The 19,204-nt window shown below is 41.1% G+C and overlaps 1 protein-coding gene across 1 annotated transcript in view; it reads left to right on the forward strand.

The window, feature by feature from the left end:
- Positions 1 to 1,528: 1,528 nt before the first annotated feature.
- Positions 1,529 to 19,204, forward strand: part of NALCN (sodium leak channel, non-selective) — a 222,705-nt gene continuing 205,029 nt past the window's right edge. The window contains 2 exon segments of the mRNA XM_015818011.1: positions 1,529 to 1,548; positions 18,890 to 19,036. Of these exon segments, the coding sequence (XP_015673497.1) occupies positions 18,929 to 19,036 (108 nt within the window). The 5' untranslated portion in view covers positions 1,529 to 1,548; positions 18,890 to 18,928.

Below are 19,204 nucleotides of genomic sequence, written 5' to 3' on the forward strand. Positions count from 1 at the left end.
CCGCACATGCGTGGTTCCACCCCCTGCGCCGGCCGAGGCGTAGCTGGCAAGCGGCAGAGACGGAGGAGGCCGACCACCAGCTGGCTCAGCCCAAGGGAGGTAAGGCACCCGCTGGAAAAGGGGGGAAAATGGCGGACAAAAAAAAATGGCGGACAGCCTTGCTTGGCGACCCCCATGAAATGGTCAATCGACCCCAAATGGGGTCCCGACCCACAGGTTGAGAACCACTGGGCTAGGTGGAGCGAGGCACGGGTCTGCAAATAAGTTGCCAGGTGACTGAGTAAAGCTCTCCTCTTGAGCAAGAGATAGAAGCATTTCCCCATCTACCAGTTTCCATCGTGGTGTATATAGTTGAGAATAAATGTTTTACCATTATCTCTTATTTTCTCTCTCCTTCTATACAGAATTCAGCATGGGCCTGGGCCTACAGAACTGAATCTTATGATATCATACTTCTGAAAGTAATAATCATGCTGGGACAAGAGCAAACAAGAGGCCTTCCTAGCTAAATCCTGAAATGCTCATTTTCCTTAACCCATTACCAAAGGAAGGCAATTGCTCCTCCCTTTTGCAGTCTCTCTCTCTCCCTCTTTCCCTTCTCTCTCCCCCTTTCCCCTCTCCCTCTCCGGGAAATGTGGCCCATAGGGTCTTTGGATCAGATGCCCAGCAACAGTAGGGATCCTAATACAGTGGGGTGTCCAGGGGGAGAGGGGTGGGTCCCAACCTGAGTTAAACCCCTGCCCATTTTTTCACCTGCACCGTGACACTTCGCACACCCTCCCCTAGGACGGGTGTCGCATTTTGCAGATCAGGCAATCCTTTCCGGGGTAGGAGGAGGGGTGACATCGGTGGGCGACGATTTTGCAAATCGGTCCGCCACTCCCAGCTCTGCAAGTAGGCCACCAGAAACCCCCCCCCCCATCCTAACCGAAGCCCCCCCATCCACTCTCCCTCTCAACTTCCCGAACTGCGCAGTTCCTCGGGCTGCGGCATCCAAAGACGGGACGCCGAAGTTCTATTCCCAGGCGGCAAGCTCCCCCCCCCCACCCCCGTCCTCCACCACCACCATCCCAGCTGGCTCCGCCATTCGCTCCTTTTGGGAAGCCCGGGCACGAGAACCAGGGGGAGGCCGATCCACGGTGAGAGGACGTCAACGAGGCCGCCGCGTGCCTGCTCCGGGCAGGAGGCGCCGTCTGCGCGCGTCCTCTCTCGCGCTCCCGCCTGCCGCCGGGAGATGCTCGCAGGGAAGCGCGGTTGCTGGGCGACCGCAAGGCTGCGGCCGGCCAGACAGCCGGGAGAAACCTGCTACCGAGCTCGCCCTCGTCGCCCCCCTCCACGCCTGCCCGCCCGCCCGCCTGCCGGGTGCGGCGTCTTCCTCCCCCGCCCCGCGGGTCACGCCCTCTCTGGCTGCCGACGCCTCGGGAGACCGGCTTTTAAATATATATATCTATATATATCTATTAAAAAAAAGCCAAATGCTCTCCCCGGAGAAGACATCACCAAATAAGCATCCTGGTCCCTTAACGCCATGAAGGGAAAGGCAGGCGGGTAGGTTGCTGTCTGCGGGCTTGCGGGCTTGGGTTGGGGGGTCCGCTTCCCCTGCGGCTTCGTCCCGTTCCCCCCTCCCCTCCCGCAAAGCTATAGGGATGCGACGGGGGGTGGGGGCTGCTTCCTTGATGGTGGGGCGCTGTGCGGTATCTGGAGAAAGGCGAAGAGGTGCTTTTTTGGGTGGGAAAGGGGGGGGGAAGGAGGAAGCTTGTAGGGGTGGAGAAATGCTGGCGCAGTGGCGGCCACCCGCAAAAGAGGCCTCGGTCCTTCGGCTTGGTCCGGGGACATCCGGGTGGGCACCTTACCTGGGACTAGAATAATGCAGCTGCTCTGCACCTTTCCAAGGAGAAAGTGAGGAAGCTGAGAGCTCCCCCAGCAAAGATATTCCTGTTCAGGGACAAAATAAAGCTGGGTCTTCCCGAAGCCTCAGATTCAGAGCTCTAAAAGGATGGTGTTATGTGGTGGGGGGGGGGGGAAAGGAATTTGATTAGATTTGTTCAGCACACTACTCCACAAACCACGATTAAGAAATGTAAACCTCGAAGGTTTGAGTTTGCAGGTCATAGTTAGCATAGTTAGCGTTTTATTGGGATCAGTTCACTGGTCAGTTTGAGACATACAGATAGCAATAGCACTTAGACTTATATACCGCTTCACAGTGCTTTACGGCCCTCTCCAAGCGGTTTTTACAGGGTCAGCATATGGACCCCAACAATCTGGGTCCTCATTTTACTGACCTCAGAAGGATGGAAAGCTGAGTCAACCTTGAGCCAGTCAGGATTGAACTGCTGGCAGTTGGCAAAATTAGCCTGCAGTACAGGTAGTCCTTGACCTACGACCACAATTTCTGTTGTTAAGTGAGACATTTGTTAAATAGTTTTGCCCCGTGTTACGACCTTTCTTGCATAGTTGTTAAGTGAATCGCTGCAGTTGATAAGTTAGTAACCCGGTTCTTAAGTGAATCTGGTTTCCCCATTGACGTTGCTTATCAGAAGGTCACAAAAGGTGATCAGATGATCTTGGGAGACAGCAACGGTCATATTTTGATCACATGATTGTGGGGATGCTGGAAAGGTCATAACTGAAAAACAGTTATAAGTCACTTTTTTCAGTGCCATTGTAACTTTGAGCAGTCACTAAATGAACTGTTGTAAGCTGAGGACTTCCTGTACTGTGTTCTAACCTCTGGGCCACCACAACTCTTGTGGTGGACTAGTTTGTGTTGAACAGAATCTCCTTAACATTTAAGAATCCTGCAAGGACTTTGTTAGGTTTGATGGGCTGCCATGAGATTCTTAGATGAGGTGTCACCTGGGGTGACCACCATTAATTGTGGTGGTAGCAGATGATACTCAGTCAGCAACTCAGCTCTTACTCCTATTACTGACTGAAATCTTATTTGTGCCTCTCTCCATTGATTCCTTCAAACTACAATTTTAGAAGGCCTAACACTTCTGAATATTAATTTTCAATATCAATACTTTAATCACATTAAATCATATGAAATCTGCTTAGTTTTAATTAATTGTGATGTGCAAACTCAAAGCTTAGAGGTTTACATTTAACCATTGTCTGTGGGGCAGTGTGCTGAACAAATTCAATCAATTATTACTTATTCAGTAAATCACAGTTAAGCAGTGCATGAAACCAATCAATCTCCCCCATGCCAGTTTATATAGCCCAGTGGTTTAAAAATACATTCAGTGTAAGGTAAATATTTGTGTTAATTACTCACCAGTATGTTGAAATCTTAGGTACAACAATTTGTAAATAAACTCAAGATTAGCTTTTGAATGATATAGGTTGTGCTGCAAAATATCAGAGCATTTCTGCATAATATAACTATAAAAGCATTAAGACAAGGAACACATTTTTAAAAAACAAAGATGTAATTTAGCCAGGGGATAGGTTATAATTGTATTATAGAGTGAAGCTTTTGGTTAAAAACTTTGATGGTTAAGTATGCTTCAAACTATGCTAGTTTCATACCAGTTAACTAGCAAGATTTTCTTTAGAGTACATCAGCAACTGTAGTTTGGTGTGATGTTGAGAACAGAGATATAGGTAGTCCTCGACTTACGACCATAATTGACCCCAGAATTTGTATTGCTAAGTGAGAAATTTGCTAAGTGAGTTTTGTCCCATTTTATGATTTTTCTTGCCACATTTGTTAAATGTATTATTGCAGTTGTTAAATTAGTAATATGGTGGTTAAGTGAATCTGGTTCCCAGTTGACTTTACTTGTCAGAAGGTTGCAGAAGATGGGCACATGACCCCGGGACACTGTAACAATCATAAATATGAACCAGTTGTCAAGCATCCAAATATAAATCAGTGTGAAAAATGGTCATAACGCACTTTTTTCAGTGCCATTGTAACTTCAAACAGTCATTAACAGAATAACAAAATAACAGAATGATGGAGTTGGAAGGGACCTTGGAGGTCTTCCAGTTCAATCCCCTGCTCAGGCAGGGAGCTCTACACCATTTCAGACAAATGGTTGTCAATCTCTTCTTAAAAAATTCCAGTGTTGGAGCACTCACAACTTTTGGAAGCAGGTTGTTCCACTGATTAATTGTTCTAACTGTCAGGAAATTTCTTCTTAGTTCCAAATTGCTTCTCTCCTTGATTAGTTTCATTGCTTCTTGTCCTGCCTTCAGGTGCTTTGGAGAATAGCTTGACTCCCTCATCTTTGTGGCAACCCCTGAGATATTGAAACACTGCTGTCATGTCCTTCTCTTCGTTAGACTAGACATACCCAATTCCAGCATTCCGTTCCTTATATGTTTTAGCCTCCAGTCCCCTAATCATCTTTGTTGCTCTTCTCTGCACTCTTTCTAGAGTCCCAACATCTAACATCCAAACATACAAAACTGGATGCAGTATTCCAAGCATGATCTTACTGAGATATTATAAAGTGGTATTTAATGGAAATTAAATGTGAAGGCCGTTCCCAATCGATGTTGATAGAGAGTGGTGCTCTCTAAGAGCATACTGCAGGGCTTGGTATTCTCTCCACTGTTTAATATCTACATGAAGCCGCTGGGTGAGATCATTCATCATCATGGGTTGAAATATTATCAATATGCTGATGATACTCAACTTTACATCTCCACATCTGGTGACCGAGTGATGCTGTCTCTACCCTCTCATGGTGGGTGGTGGCTGTAGGGGCCTGGATGGGAGCCTGTGGGCTATAACTGAACTCTGGCAAAACCAAGTAGCTTTGGGTGCATGGAATTTCAAGATCTGGTCTGACATGTTTAGTTCTGGATGGGGTTGCACTACCATGTTCAGACCCAGTTCACAACTTAGGAGCTCTCTGGACTCACAACTCCTGCTCGAAAATCAGATGGCAGGCATGACTATAGGAGAGCCTTTGCACAGCTTTGGTTTATGCACCAACTGTGGCCTTTCCTTGATCAGGACTCCCTGCACTTGGTCATTCAAGCCCTAGTCTTGTCTGGATTACCGCAGTGCGCTTTACATGGGGCTACCCTTGAAATGCATTTGGAAGTTTCAGCTGGTACAAAGTGCGTCAGCACAAACAGTGTTTTGGGGGGGGGCATAGAATGATCCATGTTACACCACTGCTTTGCAAGCAGCACTGGCTGCCAGTTTGCTTCTGGGTGCAGTTCAAGGTGTTGGTTATGACCTTTACAGCCCTCCATGGCATAGGTCCTGACTACCTGATGAACCCACTCGTCCTGCTAAGACAAGCCTGCCCTACTCATGCTGACAGAGGAGGCCTCTTGAGGATCTCTGACTGGAGGGATCCAGGAGAAGAGCCTTCTCTGCTGTAGCTCCAGCTCTCTGGAGCATCCTGCCCCTGGAGTAAGTTTTGCCCCCACCTCCTAACACTCTGCAAGGGCCTGAAGACTTGGCTCTGACAGTTGGCCTGGGACCCAATAGGGGAGTATATCACTGGAGGCGGGATTGCTAGACTAATTTGCTGGTCCCATCTTCCCCTCTGTGCTTCCTGTTCCCCCTCCACTCATCTTTTTAATTTCATATTACTGTACTTGCACTGTTTATTTTTATTGTTTCATTCCTTTCTATTATTGTTACATTTTTTATCATTTTGTTTTTTGTTTTATTGTTGTAAGCTGCCCAGAGTAGCCCCATGGCAAGATGGGTGGCAAATAAATTTAACAAATATCTCAAGATCTTCCTTTCCAATTATAGGTTGTAACTAACCTGAAGCTGGGCAATGGTCTCTCTGGGTATAGCTTCCTTGTGCTGCTCCAGTAGTTGTTGCAAGTCCAGAAGGACTACTTGATCATGGACTAATTTCTTCAAGAAGACTATAGCTTCATTTAAAGCAGTCAGTAGATCTGTTGGTCATGAGTTGCCTAGAAGCTTATGATCACCAGCAACTTCATCTTGGTACAGTTTAATCTGAGGTTATTTCTTGTTATTCATTCCTAATGGACTCCAGATACCAGCTCTTACCTTCCACGGCATCCTATATTGGTGGTACGATACATGTGCTTCACAGAACTATAGAGATGGAAAGAGCCATTAAGCATCACCTCTTGTCCTATACAAGCATGCTAACTGAAGTATCCCCAACAGATAATTGTTTACTGTCAAGCGGAATACAGTACAGCCAGCAAAGGGAGCACCGTACCCAATGGTGTCCGTGACATGCAGTAAAGAAAGTCAAGATGGTGGTTATAATGGCAACATGGTCCCATCTTTTTTGTACATGCATACAAAAAACTAGGGTTTCAGCTGCACTCCTGCGATCGTCATGTTTACTTTTTTTACTCCCACTCTGGATTCATGGACATCATTGCCACTCATTCTCCTGGTAATTAGCATCTTTCTGAGTAATTAGTTCGATTGTTAAAATGTTCTCTGTGTCTGGGAGCTTTTGCTAAGATAAGTGGAATCTATCTTTTTTGTAGTATTCTTTATTACAAGTAGTCCTTGACTTACGACCAAAGTGGAGCCCAGAACCAGGATGATATGACATGGTAGTCATTTAAGTGAGGTGCTCACCAATCTCTGCTCTCCCCATTGCAGTTGTTATTTGGAGCATGTGATGCCTCTGGTAGTGAAGGAGGCCCTGGATTGATGATCAAATGGTTGTAAGTCAAGGACTACCTGTATTTTGATTCCTGCCTTCTGAGAAGATAATTTTTTTTAAGTTTTTCAAGGTGACATTTTTGAAGAATGCTGTCATATGCTGCTTCAGTCTTCTCAAGACTAAACAGTTTTCAGATCCTTTCATCTCTCTTCATAAAACTTGTTTCTAATCCCTTGCTCATCCTTGCTGTCTTTCTCTTTTAGTCCTATTACCACTTTTCTGAATTCTTAAATTGTAATGCCCAGAACAGAACCTATTGTTCGAGATAAGATATGAACAATGTAGAATAAAATGGAGTAATTATTGCCCCATGTTTTAGAAACTGCAGTCAATGGTGTCTAAAATAGTTTTTGCTTATTTTGCAGCCACATCACTGCTGGTACATATTCAGTGTGAAATCAATTACTATTCCAAGATCATTTTCACAAGTATTTTTGCCAACCCAAATATCCCATATTCTGTGTTTCACATTAGATGGTTGTTTCCTAAGAGCACAACTATGCATTTCACTGTTGTATTGCATACTGTTATTTCAGCCCATTTGTCTAACTGTTCAAAATTGTTTCGAATTTTATTTCTGTTTGTAAGGATCGTACTGTAACAAATCACCCAGTATTGTGTTATCTACAGGTTTAACAAATATTTCTTCATTCAAATCAAAAATAAAAATGTTCAGTCCAAGACTCTAGAGTAAACCTCATGTCTCTCCATTTAATATCACCATCCAGTTTGATTTTATTTATTTATTCATCATATTTACATACCCCACCCATCTAACAGTCAGGTGACACTGGGTGATGTACATCAAAGTTAAAAACAAAATTTATTCTTTCAGTACTAATTCTGCTTTGCTCCTCCTTAGTTATAGTGCTATCCCATGTCATTGTATTAAATGAAATCAAGATGTGTCCGCAGCATTCTTCCATTATACTAAGGAAGCTATTCAATCAAAAAGTTATGGCAAAAATCTGTCAGTGTGGCTTTTGGCTACATTATTTTCAAAGTGCTCATGGATCCATGAACTTATGACCTTTAGAATCTTCCCATGTGTTGATATTGAAGTGGATTGCTGAATCCTCTTCTTCCCCTTTTTTGAAGATAGGGATATTTGCTCTCCTACAATTCCTCCTCCTCCTCCTCCTCCTCCTCCTCCTCCTCCTCCTCCTATTTCTGCAGATTATTCAAAGATCATAAAAGGTTTGGCCAGTACATCAAGGAGGCCATTCAGTACACAAGGATGAAGTTCATCTTAAAATTTAAAATCGTTGGACGTAAATAGCCGTTTCATTTTTCTTGGTAACTTTTCAGTTTGTTCCTCTGTCCTACTTTTCACAATTACCCAGTAGAACACATTCCCTCTTGTTGGAGAACACTGGACCAGAATAGTTTTGAAGAGTTCTACCTTTTCTTTGCTATCCATTACCCCCCCTTTTTTTTGCTAGCCATCTTGATTGAACAGCTGATGAAGAGATATTTTCTTTTCCTTTTATTTTGAACATACCTAAAGAAGCTCTATTTGCTGTTTTTTTAACCTCTCACCGACTTTAATTGATTCTGACCTTTAACTTTCCAATGCCCTTTCTATAAATATTTACTATCTCAGGGTATTCTACCTTGATAAATTGTGCCTTTTCCAGCTTTTATAGTTATCCTAGGTTGTAATGTCCTGTAGTAAAAAAAAAAACACCTATTATTATTATTTTGATATGTAAGTTTAGCCAAAATGCTATTGCTTATTCGTTATCAGACTGCTATTCCTTCATATCTTTCCTCTTGTGTCTCTTGGGGTATGCAAAATGTTTCAAAATGCGAAATGTTTCAAGCATGAAACATTTGTTTGTTGTATGGGTATGCAAAATGTTTCAAGCATGAAATAGCTCAAAGCTTACAGTTTAGGTTTGAAAATAGGCTGCTTTGTGAGCTGTTTTTGAGTACCCAGAGCATGAAATAGTGCTGTTTTGAGCTTGAAATACTTCTAAAATGCTCAAAACAGTACATCTCATGGTCTGGGAGCAATTTTTGTATAGTACTTGAAATAGAAAGCTTTGTAAAATGTTATGCTCAAAACAAATCATATCATTTTCCATACTGTATCATTAATGCTTCTTACTTATGGAGGAATGATATAAATACCAATTTCAAATAAATGGATCTATACCCTATGTGCCACTTAAAACATGTTTGAGGCATAGGCTTCTTCATGTGCTTGAGTCACAGGCAGTTCACGAGAACATTTATAGATGCTGTGATCTATGTTGAGAAAGAGGCCCAAGTGCATGAACCAGAGTATGTGAAGCACTTATACTAGGAGTGGACAATCTATAACTTCATGTGATTCTATAACTCTCTCAGAACCCTTGCTTATGCCACTAAAATTCAGCAGTAAACTCGCTCTGTAATTTTCTTCAAGATAGGTGCATCAGACCTCTGAATGTTTTCACACAATTACTTAAAAAAATAATCCAAATCCCCAACCCAATATAATTTTAAACCTGCCCCATGTTGACGTCACCACATCTGGACACAATCCTTTGGTTCTCTAACAGCAAAATAATGCATTTTTAAAAGTGCAGTTACTTAGCTAAAAAAAAAAATGGCCCAGTCTTGACCAAACACACTTGGGAAATGGTTAGTATGGAATAAAAACTCTAGATAAAAGCTTATAATGATTAAATTGAATCATATTCTGTGAATTTCTGAAGTGGGCTCAAGTACCCAGTAGCCACAACCGGCCTGTTTCAGCACAAATGATCGTTAAGAAATGCACAGCTATTACATATTTGATGATGAATTACGGATGAGACAGTATGGATAGAGATACTGGACTAGGACCTGGGAGTCCTAAACTTAATGACATGTTTTGGTGAAAGAGAGGTTCCCTGAAGAAGCTCAGAAGACTAAACCTCTGGTTCTAGTAACTGACCCAGATTGGTTAATGCAACATTATCCCGCGAAGTGTATATTTGCCTTCATTCGTGAGTCCTAGACTCAAGTCCATTCTTAGCCATGGATGCTCACTTGGTAACTTGAATGTTAGACTTCACTGGGCTCTATTTTGCTAGCAACTATTTAATTATCATATTAGATAACATCATTGAGGCAAGAAGTATAGGACAGGGAGGTTTGTTGGTTGACAAAGTTGTATATATCCTTCTATTACAGGCATGTCAAACTTGTGATGTCACGTGACATTGCGTGACATATCGCGACTTTTTTCCCATTGCTAGCAATCGGGTGGGCGTTGTTTCGGCCCACGGGCCGGCAGTTTGACATGCCTGTTCTATTATGTCAGCTATGTGCATGGCTGGGTTGGAGAGTTCTATAGGTAGCAGTTAATATGCTTTAAAATTAAGTCTTTGATTATTAGGCCCCACATAGGATATAAGTCAGAATGTCAGGGACAGACCACTGGATCATCTCCAGAGCTGCTGTGAGGAATATTTTTGCTATCTAGTGGATGAAGTCACTCATATCTATGCTATGTTGGGCTCTGACTGGGCAGGTCTGCCGGATGTGCTTGGGGGCTAGTCTTCTGATTGAATTTGAGGAGACGTTTGACAAAATGGTTCTCTGCATTATTATTTTGGCCACCTGTTTGTTGCATCAAGTTCACTCCTCTCCCTAGGAGGTGATTTGCAGCTGGGCACATGTGTTAGCAGTCTCTTTGAAGGAGAAGGTGGTATATTCAGCTGTTGAAAAATTAGTCAAATCGCAGCTGCAGAAGACCCTGAAGGAAGAAATTATCTAGACCTGTTTCAGACAGTTTTAAAGTGGGGACTGAAGACAGCCTTGGCTGCGTGTATAGAAGAATGGTGGTAGGATTAGGTTGGAGATCCTCGCATCCATTCTTCTCCTAGATCTCTAGGCTGCTTCAATACCTTCTGTATTGGCTCAGGGAATCAGGAGCCAATAAGCAATATTTTATAATTGTAGCTAGTGTTGATAGAAGGTGACAACTAGCACTTTGAATTGCACCCAGAAAGAAAAAATTAAGAGCCAGCGCAGTTCACACGAGAGCGGCATAATACAGGCAAACCAAAGTCCTGTATGTATCCCTCATTCTGGACCAGCTGTAACTTCTAAATGGTTTTCAATAGCAGTCCATTTGATACACAAGATAAAACTGTGCAAAGGCCTCTTTAGACACATTGGCCATCTGCTCCTCAACCAAGAAATGTAGGACAACTCCCAAATTACATTCTAGCCCTCTTCAGGAAAGCGCAACTCATTCAAGAGTCGGATCACATATCATTGAAGCCTGGGGAGCCAAAACCCCCAAACCACTTCATCTTGCTAAGGTTGAATTGGATCTAGATCCTCCCTATTCAGACCCTCATAGCCGGGTATGAGGTGGGTGCGGCTTCCAATCCCCGGAGCTGGTTGAGAAAGATACTATGGTTGATGGTATCACAAACCACCCCTATTCAGAGCCCTCCAGAGATCATCCACAAGCATAGTCAATGCTGTCTCAATACAAAACCCAGTCTCAATTCTAACAGAAAAGGGTCTAGATCAGGGGTGTCAAACTTGCAATGTCACGTGATGTGTCGTGACGTATCGCGATTTTTTTTGCCATTGCTGGCAAGGGGGTGGGCGTGGTTTTGCTATGATGTATCCGGCTCGTGGGCCGGCAGTTTGACACCCCTGGTCTAGAAGATAATCTTCATCAAGACTTTCTGCAGCTGAGTGTCAACCACCCTCTCAACAAACTTTCCTAAAGTTTTAGTTAGAGTAATTCTACTTACTGCTTCTGGGTGCAGTATTTTTTATTTTTATTTTTTTGCATTTTTGATCTGGTTGATTTATAATGCTTATAGATAGTCCTTGACTTACGACCAGCTGCTTAGTGAATGTTTGAAGTTCCGGCAGCCATCTCCCCGTGGCCACATTTCAGGCACTCAGCTGGCAGCCCATACTTATAGCTGTTTGCAATATCTGCGGTTTACATGGCTGCGATTTACCACATTTTTGCCAAAAACCAGCATTTACTTCCATTTTTTTTGCAGAACACCCCAGAGCAAACAATGGCTTCGCTTAATAACTGTGGTATTCGCTTAATGATGATGGATTCACTTAATGACCACGGTGATTGGCTTAACGACTGCAAAAAAAGATAAAATCAGGTCAGTAACATAATGACCCACTTTACAACTATCACAACTTGCAACTGTAATGGGCAGGCTCCATTATGGTCATAAGTCATGGACTGCCCATACTGCTTCTCAGTTAAAATTATGACCTTGTGTGTTGATTGGAGGGAGCTTAGTAATGTCATGTTGTGTTCTTTGGTTGTAAGTGGTCTTTGTGGATACCATCTGCTAGTTTTCCACCTATATGTCCTATCACAATGATGGCAAACCTTTTAGAGACCGAGTGCCCAAACTGCAACCCAAAACCCACTTATGTATCGTCAGGTGCCGGGTGGGCATGGCCCATTGGGTGGGTGTGGCCCATTGGGTGGGTATGGCCAATTAGGTGGGCATGGCCCATTGGATGGGCGTGGCTGCGGTGATAATGGCAGACTGGGTGGGACTAAAAAGTTCAATCAATCAATTCCAACTTTGCGAGATCTTTTTTTTTCCCCGTGAGAAGTTGAAATTGATTGGTTGATTGAACCTTTTTTTTTTTTTGCACATGGCAGTGGCCTAAAGCGAAAAGGTTTTATAAAACCCAGGTGACGGCCTAGGACTGGGGTGACAGCGTGAATGTCCACAGAGAGGGCTCTGCGTGCCACCTGTGGCACGCGTGCCATAGGTTCGCCACCATGGTCCTATCACATGGTTCCACGGTCTTCATTTAAGTTTGTGTAAAATGTTTTATATGGGATTTGTTGGTTTCTCTGCTTCAGGTATCTCTCTTTTAGCTAGTTATCCAATAGAATCGCTGTGGAGATAAAATGATGAGCGATCCACACAAAAGCCATCTTGAATTCCAAGAAGATGGGCAAGATATGTCAATGATGAATACTTTTAAATATTTTATCTTTTTATTTACGTATTATATAGCAGAGTTCCCCAACTTTTCCGACTTGGTGGCCCGGAAGGAAAGGGCGCAGCAGGGCAATGTGTGCATGCGTAACTGCATGCGCATGTGCAAACAGGTGCGTGCACAATGGCAGTACTAGCGTGCACGCGCATGCTTAAGTGGGCCATACATACCCATAGCGTGCGCACTGGCACCCGGGTACATGTGCAAACAACCTGCACTCTGGCACCCACACGCTGGCGCAAACAGGCTGCACACGCCCACGGCCCACGCGCTGGCACCCGCACGCATGTGCAAAAGGGCCGCTGGCACCTGTGCAGCAATGCTACCATGAGTGGGGCAGGGCTCGCCAGCTATTCCTAGGGCGCGGTGACCAACAGGTTAGGGACCCCTGTTATATAGTGTTCTGTTTTATTTATTTAGAAATAAAGCACACCAAATATATGAATTGGTTGTTTGAATACTATTTTCTGAAATGATCAGTTGATAAGAAATTTTTAAGTGACCATGTCACAGATAAAACATTTTTTCTCATCTACCATTAATTCAAATGGAATATTCATCCATTGGCACACTGCTTATTTGTTTTTATTCAATTGTTTATTTATATTCCACCTTTACTTTTTAAAAATACATTGAGCATATTTAAGACTCCTTTTCCCTCCTGTTTTCCCCACAACAACAACTCTGTGAGGTGGGTAGGGCTAAGAGACAATGACTAGCCCAAAGTCACCGAAACTGAGTCTATAGCTGGCTCAGGAATTCTGGGAGTTGAAGTCCACGAGTCATAAAAGAGCCAAGGTTGCCTATCCCAGTCTATGAGCTGTGTCATTGAACCATTTGGGGGGGGGGGGGACAAAACTGAAGTAGAAAAAAAGTTCAGAGATTTTCAGCGAGTTGTTGAAAAGGTTCATTAAAAATAAAAGTAAAGCCGAGTTAGATTGCAGGCATTCTTAAGTGAAGTATATCAACACATGTTGAAATTAATGAGACATAATAGTGTATTGTACACATTATATCCCATGTTTTTAGAAAAGAGTCAACATATTTAAACATAATATCAGTTTTCAAAATTCTAGTTCTGTTATATACTGTATTGACATTGCATAGTTCAGATATTCATTTCATCATGTTAATATTTCAAGTATGCTGGAAAGGGAATTGAATTAGGCTGCTGTATGGTTCTTCCTTGTACTCTCACTAGATTAAAATGAGATTTAAGATCACAAAGACCAAAAGCAGAACATGCCCTTTCAGTATAATTATCTTTGATTCATTTATTATCCTAATTGCCAAGTTCTGAATTCTTCAATCACCAAACAATGTTATTCAGAAATTTCTTTATCAAAACTATATCAAGATATGTATCATTTCTGCTGTTTCTTTTTTCTCTCCCCTCTGCATTCCAAATTATTCTGTTGCTTCCATGGAAACTAAACATTGGAAATTGAGTGTCAAGCTTGTTCTCATGAAATCTGGGAGCTCCACATATTTTCACAAAATCCAGAAGCAATCTGAATATGGTTTCCAAGAAGAAACTTCTTCCTGATTTCTTTAAGGTTTAGTGAGGTTTTTTTTGCAAATGCAAGTTTAGAACTGGAAATTTTCTTGTTTTAAACAGGGATATAATCTACTAGAAAACATAATCCATCAAAAGCATAACTGTAAAAGACAGACTAGAAATAAAAATTAAACTAAGCAAGAAAATGGTAAGAAAACACGTCTGATCTTTTCAAATCACCAGGACCTGACAAATTACATCCCAGAGTTCTGAAGGAGCTGGCAGATGTTATCTCAGAACCATTGTACAATATCTTTCAAAGATTCTGGAGCACCAGAGAACTTTCTGAGGACTGGAAAAGAGCTGATGTGGTTCCCATCTTCAAAAAGGGGGGGGGGGACAGACACAGGTTTCTACAGACGAATCAGCCTGACATCAGTACTTGGGAAGATCCTGGAAAAGATAATGAAAAAACACCTAGAAGCAAATAAAGTTATAACAAGAAGCCAGTGTGGATTTGTCAAAAGCAGAGCATGCCAAACCAATCTTATTTCATTCTTTGATAAAGTGACTAAATTAGTAGACCAGTGAAATGCTGTGGACATAGTATACTTGGATTTCAGTAAGGCATTTGACAAAGTAAACCACAAGCTACTTCTTGGTAAGCTAGAAAAATGTGGATTAGACAACATCATCACCAGATATATTTGTAACTGGCTAATAAACTGAACTCAACAAGTAGTCCTTAATGGTACTACATCTTCATGGAGGGAAGTAAGCATTGGGGTATCCCAAGGTCTTATTTTAGGCCCAATACTCTTCAATATTTTTAAATACAATTTAGATGAGGAAATAGTAGGGAATAGAAGGGGGAACTCATCAAATTTGCAGATGACACTAAGCTAGCAGAAATAGTACTGCAGAAGATCCTTATAGATCTCGACAGACTTGAACAATGGGCCCTATCTAACAAAATGAAATTCAATGAAGAGAAAAGCAAGAAAAAAGCAACTGCACAAATACAGATTAGGTGAAACCTGGCTCAATAGCAGTAACTGCGAGAGGGGTCTTGGAGTCCTAGTGGACAATCATTTAAATATGAGCCAGCAGTGTGTGACAGCAGCCAAAAAATCCAGTGCAATCCTAGGATGCATTAACAGAGAGATAGAGCCAAGATCACATGAGGTACTAGTACCACTTTACAAAGCCTTAGTAAGACCACACCTGGAATACTGCATCACAGTTTTGGTCATCACATTATAAAAAAGAGGTTGAGACTTTTGAAAAAGTGCAGAGAAGGGCAATAAAGATAATTAGGGGCCTGGAGACTAAAACATGATGAATGGTTGTAGGAATTTCATGTGGTTAGTCTAGTGAAAAAAAGGGCCAGGGGAGACATGATAGCAGTATTCCAATATTTAAAGGGCTGCCACAGATAAGAGGGGGTCAACCTATTTCCCAAAGCACCAGAAGGCAAGACAAGAAACAATTGATGGAAACTAATCAAGGAGAGATTCAACCTACAACTAAGGAAAAAAATCCTGTCAGTGAGAACAATCAACCAGTGGAATGGCTTGCCTTTAGAAGTTGTGGACAGCTACCTGTCTGAAATGGTATAGGTCTCCTGCTTTAGTAGGGGGTTGGACTAGAAGACTTCCAAGGTGCCTTCCAACTCTGATATCCTATTCTATTGATATGTTTGTATGTAGACATATATATGCATGCACACCCATATACTCCTTTTAATTTTTAGCTTTCAGCAAGTGCCTAGATTTGGAGTTAAACAAGGTTAGGCATGGTTTGTATTTCAATCGGGAATCACCAGGGAATACCAGGGTTATGGGCCAGACTGTGAAATCAGAAAGGATCAGCTGCAAGCCTTTTCTATACTACTGGAAAGTAAACTGCACAGTTGTGCCCATGTAGTACCAGCAACAAAGATTAGCTTCAGTGTATCTTTTTATTCTTGGTTGACAATGATATATTACAGTGAAAATTTGAATTAGAGTTAGGAATGATATAGTGTATGAATTCCAGATAAAACTGGGAATATCAGAAAATCTAGAGTTATATGGTGGAATGCATGTATGTATTATTTGGAAATGGATTGTTTGAGGGAACTGCCTCTCGCCAAGCATATCTATCAGATCTCACAGGAAGGGCATGTTGTGGGTTCCCCACACAAAGGAATGTAATTTGACAAGACCCAGGAGAGACTTTACTGCCACCCTTTACAACATCTCTCCTGCTGAGATCAGATTGGCACCAACATTCCTGAAGGGTCTGAAAACATGGCTTTGCCTTCAGCCTTGGGATCCAGTAACATTGGCACAGAGTCTGCGAACTGGCTGTATAATTAGGAATAAGTGTTACCCCATAAGTTAGTGGGTTTTAAATAATTTTTATGATTTTTATTGTTTTTAAAGTTTTTAGGGTTTTTTGCTACCTCTTTGGTTACTTTTTTATATTTTTTGTGATTTTTAACATTGTATGCTGCTCAGAGTCGTGTATGTGAGATGGACAACTTGTATAAATTTACCAAATAAAATAAAATAAAATTCTCTAGCATGAGTTAAATGAAACATTGTTCTCCAGCTAGTATTTCTTTAATAGGCTGAATTTATAATTTCCAGAGTTCACAGCTATTATGAGTAATAATTCTAAGAGTGCCAAACCTACTATTTCCGAAGATAGTCAAATTGAGAAGTTTGCAGGAAAATATAAAATACAGGGGCCGATTTGTTTATACACATAAATGTTATGTAAGATCAATATTTTTTAAATAAAAACACTTATGCTTATTTAAGACAGTTATAAAAATCATTTCAGATTTTAAGCACTCATAAGTTTAAGTTTCAAGTAAAATAATATGTCAGATTTTGCACCCAGTTTCTATGTTAGATTTTGCACCCAGTTTCTAGTTACATAAACTTTGAGGAGTATGAATAATAGTACCTCATGTCTTTTCTTGGCTCTTCTTACTCATTTTCATTGTACATCTTAATTTAATATGATTATGTCCAAATAGGAGCTGCAGTTTAATATGGATTTACTAACCATAATTCTACCTGTTGGAAAGAAGTTGGTTTAAAATTGGTATCGGTCAACCAATATCATGCTACAGTTTGCCAGTTTTAAATGAAAGAAATTAAGGTATATGAACAAGCAATTTAGAAAGCAGTTTACACTTTTTAGATTGTCAAATCTATAGAAAAAGAGTTCTTACTTGTATGATTCACTTTTAGCTTAATTAGCATTATGTACTCCTATAAGAAGTCTTATATTCATCATGGTTATTTGGAAGTATTTTTATTATCTTTTCTAGTTTCACACATTCATTCCTATCACAGGTAACTTTTTTCAAAAATCTACCTATTCCTGCTAATCCAAACCTTTTGGTGTTTCTGTTGTCCTGACCATGTCAGCAGAATTAATGTTAGACTTCCTGTCAGCCAACTCAATTCAGCTTGCATCCCGGTGTTTTCTATTGAAAGCTGCTGTAGCATATGGATAAATGGTTTTGCATTTTTCAACACACTATTTACTTTTGCTTGAAGGGTAAAATGCTTTTCATTCAATAAATGTTTTCACATGCAGGTGATAATATACAACATAGTTTGTGTAGTAGGTAAAATATGCTCAATATAAACCAAATGTGGCAAAGGTTTAATATTTTTGTACAATCAATTTTACAACCAACAAAAGATCATTCAAATCTATAATCCCACTTTGCTTCAGCTTTTCAAATAAACTACAATAATGAATGTTAAAGCAATAATAACAACATGAATGACATGGCTGAGATGTGAAGAAAGTATCTTGAAACATCAACTATCTTCTATCACAGGGGTCCCCAACCCCTGGTCCATGGACCAGTACTCTGCTGCGGCATGCCAGCAACCAGTCTGCACAAATAAGCAAAGCCCCATCCGTGGGATGCAGGCAGTATACAAAACCATGCACTCTCCGGTCCATGAAAAAACCTTTCTCCATGGAACCGGTCCCTGGTGCCCAAAGGATTGGGGACCTCTGTTCTATCGTACCTCTGTTGGATGGAAATTCTGGCTTATTATGAATAAGCTGTCTGCTCACACTTAATTTATAGACTTTGGGCCACGTGTAACCATTCTCTAAAATATCTGCCACCTAATTTTGGAGGTAGTACCAAACAGCTGCTCAGTGGCCACTTTTGGTAATCAAATGGATAGCAAAACACAGCAATATTTGGATTGTATGTGTGTCGATGTATATGTGTCTATTTTAAACATGCATGCATATAAATACAGCTTTTTAAAGATGTGCACCAACTCCCAGTGAAACCATTACGGCAAAACAATAAAAGATTTCCTTAGCATGTTGTTTCCTTAGGCTCAAGGTACTTTTTTTTTCTTCCCAAGTAATCTAGGATTCACAAACTAAGAATTTAGATCTCTTAAAATGTGTGACATGCAAACGTCTGGTAGCAAATTATTCCTACCTAATTTTTTGTTGTTGTTAGTGTGAGCAGCTAAATAAGAGTTTCTAATCCATAATATGACAGAATGAATCAGTACTAAATGATGACTAAATGAAGAAAAAGACAGGGATAATGTAAAGTAAATTGGCTGCCATGTACTTGCCTAATCTAGTAAAGTCAAATCTCTAATGGCTTGTTTCTGTGTTTATTTCCATAATTTATATGTCAGGGATCTGGACAAATGTCCATAATCTTTAATCTTGTCAAGCAGATTATAGCTTTATTTTCCCCCTTTCTTTTTTTTAGGCCATTTCACAGTTTTATATAATCAAAGCTAATTTCAGTATGCTGAAAAGGAAACAGAGTTCTAGGGTAGAAGCCCAGCCTGTAACAGATTTTGGTCCTGATGAATCCTTATCAGACAACGCAGATATCCTGTGGGTTAACAAACCAGTAAGTATGATATACTACCTTAACTTTCTTACCTTTGGAATATGATTAAGATGTAATTAAGCATTGTTAAGTTCCATTGATGTTGATGCAATCAATGGAAAATATGTGCTTAAATGTCTCTTGATGGGTAAACAAAAGTATGTGTTTACATTTCTATTATTTGAATTT

The sequence above is a fragment of the Protobothrops mucrosquamatus genome, unplaced genomic scaffold, assembly GCF_001527695.2.
Source record: "Protobothrops mucrosquamatus isolate PMUCROS unplaced genomic scaffold, P.Mucros_1.0 scaffold664, whole genome shotgun sequence".
Classification (NCBI taxonomy): Eukaryota; Metazoa; Chordata; class Lepidosauria; order Squamata; family Viperidae; genus Protobothrops; species Protobothrops mucrosquamatus.